The sequence below is a fragment of the Halyomorpha halys genome, unplaced genomic scaffold (genome assembly GCF_000696795.3).
Source record: "Halyomorpha halys isolate HHAL.00 unplaced genomic scaffold, Hhal_1.1 Scaffold1771.1, whole genome shotgun sequence".
Lineage (NCBI taxonomy): Eukaryota > Metazoa > Arthropoda > Insecta > Hemiptera > Pentatomidae > Halyomorpha > Halyomorpha halys.
Window position 1 is genome coordinate 89,212 of NW_027106550.1, and position 10,032 is coordinate 99,243.

The following is a 10,032-nucleotide window of genomic DNA, read 5'->3' on the forward strand; positions in this document are numbered from 1 at the left end:
CTCTCTCTCAAAGAAAAAAAGGCAGTTGTTTTACCCCAATTTTTTATCACTTCAAAGGAAACTATATTTAGTTAATAGTCAAAACTGATGAGTCTGCCAAGTATAGGTAGGGGGAATAAAAAATATCGGCTGTTTAAAAAATTAATTTTTCTTTCATATCTGTATATTTCTAAAACTACCTACAACACTAAAAAACTTAATATAAACTTATTTAAAGTAGAGTAAATTTTCTAAAATGAGAATCCTTATAGAGCTATTTATGTTCAATAATTCCTGAGAAACACTATTTAAAAAAGAAAATTTTTTCCAAATAACAAAAAAATCAGTATTTTGAGAATTTATTTTGGCAAATATCATGGAAACAACTTACTTATGCCTATTACCTCTCAACTGAGGAGTAGCAGTTTATTATATGATATGCACCAAAATAAATTCACAAAATGTTGATTTATCATTGTTCATAAACTTTTAGTTTATGAAATCTATATCAAAATAGCTATTTGACCTACAGATGGCTGTTAGCACTCAAATTAAAGCTAGTTTAACGTACTATAATTTCGTTGATAACTTTTATCTTCATTATTTAAAAGTGTCGCTATTTGAAAAACTGTTTCTTGAGAACTATTGAACTTAAAAGAGCTCATATTTTAGAAGATTAACTCTACTTTAAATGATGTGATTGGAGAAGTTTGTCGGGCTGGGGGGGCGGTTAGCAAAGAACAACATAAATAAACAAAATCATATTTATTTATTTTATGCCAACGTTTTACGCCACAACCCCTGATGAAGACCTGAAACTCAGGTCGAAACGTCAGGATAAAATAAATAAATATGGTTTTGTTTATTTATGTTGTTCTTTGCTGACCGTGACCCCCCCCCCTCCCGATAAACTTCTCCAATCATTAATCTACGGTCAACTATATACACCTCATTTTAAATGATGTGATGTGAAGTGTTTTAGTGTTGTAAGTAGTTTTGAGTATATGGAGTTCTGAAAATTTTAGGTTTCTCTTGAATAAAATAAACTTCTGGGATGTGCACTTAAAATAATTAACATTTACTGTATCCTTTGTATAGCTTGAGTAGAAATTAAACCATGTAAATTAGAAGAAAATGGAGCACAATTTTTTCTTTACTCGAAAGAGCTCAAAAATGAATTTTTTTTTTTTAACTTTTGAAACAGCCATTTTTTATTCCCCCTAACTATACTTGACAGACTCATCAGTTTTGACTAGTAATTATACATAATTTTCATTAAAGTAATCAAAAATTCGGGTGAAATAACTGACTTGTTTTTTTCTCTTCATGAGCTCTTGGAATACGAGTAATGAGTCACAAAAAAGCTAATTTCTGAATTTTGTAAATTATAAAAAAATTATTTTTTTTCTATGAAGAAAAAATATATATTAGAAAGTCCTCATTTTCATGTTTTCTGATTATGTTTAATAATGATTTCGATTTTAATAACATCTCTCAATTTACATTTTCAGAACTTAATCATACTAACTGTTGAAATAATATAAAAAATCTAAACTTACTATTAAATCCACATCTTCTTTACTGATTGAAACTTTTGCTAATTCTCTTTCTTTGGCCATTTTTTCAGCGACTTCCTTATTTCTTCTGTCACCAATCAAACTCATGGCCTAAAACAAACAGAAAATAATCAATTTTTTTTTTTTTTTTTTTTTTTTTTTAAAGAAAAATTAGTAAACCATACAAGAATAAAAATACTTTTGAATGACTAGTATAGTATAGTACATAACCAGAAAGGTATCAGATGTTTCGCATAAATATAATATAAATCACTCAAATCAAACTTCATTTTTATGTCCTCACAAACTAAAAACATATATATACATTTTGTATGTCAGTATATTAATAATTTAACAAGCACAATTTAAAAATTTTTTTTTGTAGAAAGATAGTCCGTGTAGCGGTCAATCAAAGTACTAAATAGTCGAAAAAACTATTTAATGTTAACCAACACTTCAACAATGTTAATCCATATACCAACAAATTGAATGTTCAACAATGTACAATCTATATGCCAACTAAATGTTTATTGAAGGTCTTAAAAATTGTCAACTACTCATCATTGTTCTTACTTGTTATAGTTTTACTAACTAAATATGTTTCTAGAAAATTAACTACTTTGTTGTTCAAAGTATAGGATTCGAAAAAAAAAAAGAAATATTATTCAAGTACATTTCTATTCAAAATATTATATTGCTCAAAATAAATGAAAAGTCACCAACTGCACATCCAGTCTCACAGACTCAATGCACAGTAAATTTAATAAAATTAGTCTTGATGGGGGGCAAGTAAATAAACATAAACTTATATATATATATATATATATATAACTAATTATTATTAACCAACATTTTCTCAGTTGGCATCAGAACGTCACCTTTATCAGCCCTGCAAAGTGGGGCGAAACGTTGGTTAACATAGTTTTTTGTTACTATTTTGAAACCTTTATTGACTCCCACCCAGACTATTTTTCTCCAATCAACTTCATACGGTCAGCTATCTTCATTCAATATGAGTAAAAAATGTTTTCAATTATATAGATAAGTACAAAAAATAAGCTAAAGTAAATACAGAATGTCTGGAAAAACAATTTGATAAAGAAAGGAACAAGTGAGAAGAAATATGAAGAATGAGAAATATAACCATCTTTTCATCATATTACTTAGATGGGGAAACCCGAAACATTCTACAAACAAATACAGAATACTGATAATATTCTAAATTAAGTTTATTTTTCACCACAGAATTTTGATAAAGTAAAATAATAATTATTTCTCAACGCATTGGTGAGAATACATACCTCTAATCATGAGTGTACTTTCACCTTTAAACTCAACATATTGTCCCTTGTTTATGTTACTCCCATTTTTACCTCTCTACCTATACTCAATTCATTTATTCTCTGGCCTCTTTGCAATGGCAAGACTGAGTGTTTCTATCACCACTCCTAAGGTAATATTATTTTTTTCTCATTTGAGCATTTCGCTCACCTTAATACCTCCTGAGCTCAAGCTGGTCATTTCTGACATAGGGATGGGGTTATTCTAGAGGCAAGTAAGGTATTCTAGCCTTCCTGGGAAGTTTTGACTTTTCATTCTGTGGGACTGCCATTGTTAAGTCAACTCAGCAACCTAATAAATGCAGTGGTACAGTTGGAAAATGATAATTACAGCCCTGATGAAGACTTTTATTGCAGTTGAAAACATTATTCCATATTTGTTAGGGTTTCCCCATCTTCATGTACTAATATTTCTGCAGAAATTCTTGCTGTTTAACAGAAATCTCTGCCTACAACTCCCTGATGAAGACCTGGAAATCAGGTCGAAACGTCGGCATAAATAAATATTTTTTTTGTTTATTCATGTAATATTTTTCTTGTTTCTTTGCTGACCGCACCCTCGATCATCTTCTCCAATCAGTAATCTACAGTCAACCATCTGTACCTCATTACTAATATTTCTCATTGTTAGCACATTGATCACTTTTTGAAAATTTGTCACATGGTAACTTAACAAATTTCAAAGAGAAATGGATGTACTTAACAATGAGAAAAATTAATACTTGAAGATTGGGATTCGGGATAACCGAAACGTACAAATAAATACAGAACATTGATAGTATTCTAAATTGAGTATATTTTTCACCTCAATATCTTAATATAAAGTAAAATAACATTTATTTTTCAAACGCATTGATAAGAAAACATAACCTCTACTTGTAATGTAAGCGTGTACTTACACCTTTAAACTCATCAGCAGAGTAAATTTCTTTCTCTTCAGCATAATCGGTTACTTTTTCTAAGTCGGCAGCACCAGAATCATGTTTGGCAGATTTCTTCTGCGAGGAATCATCGGCTTTTTGTTGCGGCTCGTCGGAGTCTCCGTTAACTTCATGCTCGTCATCGGCCATTTTGAAAATTTACTAAAGGTACGTTCCAACAACTACTTTTGCCTATCTAGAACTGTTGTGAGCATGCGCAGTACAAGTTTCGGGAGGCAAAACTTGAAATGCGCATGCCCTGTATAGTTCTGGATATTCAGAAGTGATTGTTGGAACAGACCTGAAGGTTCCTGTGAAATTATACGAAAACAGCTGATTAGGAAAATTTCCGGCCACGTTATGTTATAGCGTGTGATGTTAGGAAGAGAGATGATGTGACTTGCGATGTATTGACTCCAGTTTAATTCTTATGTGTCATCTGTGACCTGTGGTTAGTGAGCACCGAATACAAAATGAACCCGATCAATAATAATTTATACTTTATAGCTCTTATATTGGGTTTGGTGCACTTATCCTCTTCTGTAGAACTCACCTTCGAACTGCTTGATAACGCTAAAGATTGTTTTTTCGAATTTATTGAGAAGAATACAACAGCTACTTTAGAATTTCAGGTAGCTAATTTTATTTTTTACTCCATACTTGATTTATTTGTCTAATAATTTTTAAAAAGAATCGAAGTTAACCGCTGAAGCTTAACCCTTCATACTCTCTTATCTCTACTTTGATAATGATTATAAAATGTAAATTTTTTTAAAATTTTAAATTTTCTGTTGGCGTCTTTTAAACTCATTGCATCTATTGAATAAAAATAAGCAAATACTGTTTAAATAAAATAACTTTTATCCAATTTAAGTCTCAAAACACTCTTTATTTCTTTATAAGTCCAATGTTTCGACCATCCTAAGTACAATCTTAAATACAAATTTACACCTCCATCAATAATTTAAAAAGTTTTGGCAGGCTATTCGGCCCAGGTAACCAATTTCATTCAAAATTACCCTAGTCACTCTTCACATTAATATTAAAACTTTTAATTAAAATCAATTTAACATTATTATACTTTTTTATCACAACCTTTAACTAAACCCAAAAGCTATTTTATTTTTCTATGTAATATTTTTATATTTTTCCATTAAAACAGCCTTTAATTCCAAATGTTTCTACAGAAAAGTTCACCAAAACCACTGAAATGTTCAAACAATCACTACTATCACTACAACTATATAATAAACTATCACAACAATCTATATAACAAAGTATAATACTTTTGAATCGATTGTAATTAATAGTTTTAATATTAATGTGAATAGTGGCAAAATAGGGTATTTTTGATTGAAATTTGTGATCTGGGTAGAATAGCCTACAAAAGGTATTTAAATTATTGATGTTGTAAATTTGTATTTAAGATTATCCTTGAGGATGTCTGAACTGGCCAATATGTTGGACTTTGAAAGAAATTAAGATTGTTTTGAGGCTTATATTGGATACAATTTATTTTATTTTAACAATAATAACCAGTCTCAAGAAAGTGAAAAGGTTATATCGGAAGATAGTCCGGGTGGCGATCAATAAAATTATCAAAATAGTTAAAGAAAACTATTTGTTGTTTTAGCAACATTTTAGCCCACTTTGCAGGGCTAAATTAAAAACATTGTAAGAAATGACAGAATATTAAAGTAAAAAACATGTTCTGTCAATTCTTATGTTTGTGTCTTGTTTTTTCATTTACCCCTGACGAAGCCACGCAAAGTGGGGCGAAACATTGGTTAACAACATATAGTTTTCTTTTACTATTTCGATACCTTTATTGAAAATATTATACATAAAATAAGCGAATAATTTCAAGTGTTTTCTTAAAAAAAAAAATTTCATTTTTAATTGTAGAAAGTTAGTCCGGATGGCAGTTAGTAAAGGTACAAAATAGTGGAAAAAACTATTTAATGTTAACCAAGGTTCCAACAATGTTGATCTTTATACGAACAAAATGTTTACTCCATGTCTTAAAGATTGTCGACTGTTCTATATTGTTCTAATTTTCTGTTTGTTTTATTATATCACTACTCCTTCCATTTTTCGCTATTTCTACTCCTAGCCAATAATTTTATTTTTATTTTATTACTGTATTAGTATAAACTTTGTTTCTCTCTCTCTCTCTCTCTCTACTGTATATAATCTATATGTAAATCTTATAAATGTACCTTTACATTTTTCTGATACATTTGCCTCTTGTAATATTATACAAGAGATTAGATATTTATGTCAATATATATATAATAAAAAATCTAACCCTTTTTTGATGGTTAGTGAAACAGTCTTGAACCTCGTTCTTGGTTGATCAGGTTCTTACCTCTCCACTGTCTATTATTTTTATTAATATTTTCTTTTTATCTGTTATTTTACTTACCTTTGCCATATTTACTTCACCTATCTGTTTACCATTTACAGCTATCTTGTTACCATTTTTGTAACTATCTGTTATAAGTATTGTTCTAATATTTATTACTCTAGTTCTTTATTTATATTTCCTTAGCTTAAGCTTATTATTAATTTTTAAGTTAAAAAGAAAATTCATTTTCTTGTGAAGCCCTGCAAAGTGGGGTGAACCGTTGTTTAACATTAGGAAGTTTTTCTACTATTTTGATAGCTTTATTCACTGCCACCCGAAATATCTTTCCACAATCTACTTCATATGGTCAACTGTCTTCTTCCAATATTCAATTATTTGTTTTATATTAAATAAGAGCCACCTTTTTCTTAAAAGTAAATACTGGAAAAACCATCAACAAAATAAGTATTTACTTAGAAATATTTGTTTATACTTTAAATGAACTCTGGATTTATCATCAGCCTTGTCATTTTATTATAAATTATATATTTCATTTTATTCAATAGTTTATATAAGTATACCTAAAGAATATATATATATTTTGTTGATTGGAAAATAATAGTTAATAGTACAATGTATAGAAAATAGACATTATTAAACAAGTCTACTAATATTATTTATTATATCATTACGTTTCCTCATGCTTCTGCCCCGGGCATCTTCTATTTCATACTTTTCTTGGCCTTTAGCATCTGCTTGTGAAAAGTCAAAATCATCTTTTAAATATTTGCTGAAATTATGTAAAACAGCATAGCTTATAATAGTTAACTAAAGGGGGAAGGAAGTTTTCAATTTTAAAAGCCGGTTAAAATTATAAACTAACCTATATACTTATCTATGTACAGTCTGGTCAAAAAGTAATTGTTCCCATCTTTTGGAAGGTGCGATAGTAAATAATTATTTATTTATATATAGCTTATTAATGTTATTCCAAAATTAACTGTTCATATCACATAATTTACTGATAGTTGAATTTTATGATAGCGATTCATCGAACTTTTCTGGATTAGCATTTAGGGTTTTTTTTAATGAAAAAATATAGAAATATTCCCTGGAAAAATAAAATAGCTTTTAGTGAGTATATCGGGTGAAATAACACTCTAACTTTTTGATATAGGCTTTATTTAATAAGTAAAATGATGGAAATCTGCATTTTAATAACAGTCTAGGTCAATAATAAATAAGAATTAAAAACAATAAAGAACTCTTTTTTAACAGCCAAAAACCAGTTACAATTTATCAACTGGCCAGAGATTTTCAAAGGATTTGCCTCTAAAAGGAATGCAAAATAATAAACAAGTATGAGTTTCAAATAAATATACAGTATAATTAAAAATGTTGATAACAATGGGGGCAGTGGAAGTCAGTTTGTTATTAAACTATATATACTCACTTAATGTTATTCCAACATTAGCTGTTCATATTGCGTAGTTTATAGGTCGTTAACTTTGGAAGTAATTGTTTGTTGGTAAGAAACTGTACAATTAATGATGGTCTATTTTGTTCAAAAGGGTCTATGTTTAAAATAGTTTTATATACCGTAACTTGGGGTTTGTTGGACTCACAAAAAAAAAAAAAATCTTTGAATTATTGAAACTTCTAAAAATATTCTTCCAAATTCAAAATCTCAACATCACCACAAGCACAAGGCCCTTTACATGAAATTCTACCATATTCCCTCTACTTTTTTTCCATTTGGATCCAATTTAGCTAAATTTGTTTAAAGAGCCTTATATAAGTAGAATTGTGTATGTTTTATTGATCAAATTAATTAAATTTATTTTCATTACTTTCAGCATATACACCCTGTTTTAAGATTGCAATAATCTTTATATAACATATTATTTGCAAGTGTTAAGCTTGAAAATATATAACATATTTTTTTTCTTTTTCCCTTTGTGGCATTGGTTTGTTCCATACAGCCAAATATTAATTAGCTATATTCTATGAAATCTCTAGGACAGTTTGCCTGATCACTTTCTAACTAATATGATTTATTAAGTTAAATATATATGATTTACCAATATACTATACCATAACTATATCTATTATACAAGATTTCAAATATTTATGGATCTAACATATTTTTGAATTGTCTGTTAATTTTAATATACTATCATAAATAATATTTTGATTTATATCTTAGAGTGCTACCAATGGGTACATGGCTGTAACACTCCAATTTAACTGAGATCAAATTAACTCATTATAACAACATTATAATACTAAATGCATTATAATGTGCAGTTGTAAATAGCAATAAAAAAGATTTGTATCTAGATCTTTGAACAATGTTTTTCCTTGTTTTTTCGTATCCTGGACATTCAAGTACAATATGTTTAAGGGTCTTGTTGTTACTGCTGCAATTTTCGCATTGAAAAGGTTCAGTATGCTCTATATAACATATAATAGCTGAAAAAGTTATTAAGATTGATTTGTTGGGTAAACCTTATCTTAATCTACTGAAATTCTGGTTCAAATCCTCATTTAATCCTTTATCGAATTCTGTAATCTTGTTCTTAAATAATCAATTATTCTATTTTTTTATTTAAATTGTTTCCAATTAATCCACTCCTCTATTCTTTAAGAATAAGGTACTAAGTCATTATAAATGGTGACTGAAAAATGAAAACTTTTACAATGTTAAGATGTTTGTTACGATGTTTTATCCTCGACTTAGAAAAACTTACCATAACTATATATATCATCATTATTTTATGAATACAAAGTTCCCAAAAATTCTTTTAAAACCTGGATAATATGGCGATGAATAATTAAATCAGCCCTGAATAATATGGCGGTGACAAAAACTTCAATTTACCATTGAAGTTGTGTTAGTAATGTAAGTAGGAATTAGATACCATGTTCTATGACTTAATGCCTCAAATATTTAGTTTATTCTATTTTAATACATGTTATTAAGCTTCCTGCCCATTTACCATTATTTAAAAATGTTTGATATTGGAATAACGAGTATAATGAAAAAATTGAAATATTTTGTAATGTTTATGTTTATTAAAAATTATATTATCTAAATAGGGATTCATGACCTATAGTTTAATGTGTTAAACCATATTAAATGGAAAAATGTATTTTAAATGGAGAAATATTTCCTTCTTTTAGCATGTTAAAACGATTTAACATATAACGTGGTTGAGAGTCTGTTACTAGGTCTGCTAAATGGTGAATGAGACCATTTTGTTTGTTGTATTAAGTTGCTTGCTCGTAGTTTGTGTTTTGATTGTGTTAGTATTGTTTTGGATGTTTTTATAACTAATCAAGCAATGATAATAATGTAATGGCGGTTTTCAATTAGCTCATCTTGATTCTCTTTCTCACAAGTCAGAAGATCAACAAGGCACTCAGTGACCAAACTTTCACACAACTTCCACTTTTCACCCAATTTAAGCATGTTATAATAAATTACTTTAATCCAAACTAAGAAGTAAACAATAACATGAAGTTTTGGAAGGAAAGGTTATAAAACAAGTTTCTAAGAAAATACACTTGGATCTCTTATGCATTTAACATTTAATATGACTTTAAATAGGGCTGCTCACAATGCTATACTTATAAAATTTAACATGGTAAAACATTTTATATTTAACACATCATGAATACCACTAATGTTGTATCTTGTTACTATGGTTACGCTGTATGTGTTGGGTTGCCATGGAAGCATTATACTAATTAACACATCTCACTTAAAAGTTTTTATTAATTCAGTATTACTACATATGGTAAAATTAAAGATTTAAATTTAATACCAGAAAATTCCAGAATATTTGAATTTATTGAGAATGCATTTGTTATTTATATAACATAATTTC

At 28.4% G+C, this 10,032-nt stretch overlaps 2 protein-coding genes across 2 annotated transcripts in view; one reads left to right on the forward strand and one right to left on the reverse strand.

The window, feature by feature from the left end:
* LOC106690605 (huntingtin-interacting protein K) overlaps positions 1 to 3,986 on the reverse strand; it is a 6,181-nt gene extending 2,195 nt beyond the window's left edge. The window contains exons 1-2 of the mRNA XM_014436099.3: positions 3,775 to 3,986; positions 1,539 to 1,646 (exon numbers count right to left, since the gene is read on the reverse strand). Coding sequence (XP_014291585.1) covers positions 1,539 to 1,646; positions 3,775 to 3,945 — 279 coding nt within the window. The 5' untranslated portion in view covers positions 3,946 to 3,986. The remainder of the gene's footprint in view (positions 1 to 1,538; positions 1,647 to 3,774) is intronic.
* A 107-nt stretch (positions 3,987 to 4,093) lies between these two features.
* Positions 4,094 to 10,032, forward strand: part of p24-1 (p24-related-1) — an 11,360-nt gene continuing 5,421 nt past the window's right edge. The window contains exon 1 of the mRNA XM_014436098.3: positions 4,094 to 4,427. Within this exon, the coding sequence (XP_014291584.1) occupies positions 4,269 to 4,427 (159 nt within the window). The 5' untranslated portion in view covers positions 4,094 to 4,268. The remainder of the gene's footprint in view (positions 4,428 to 10,032) is intronic.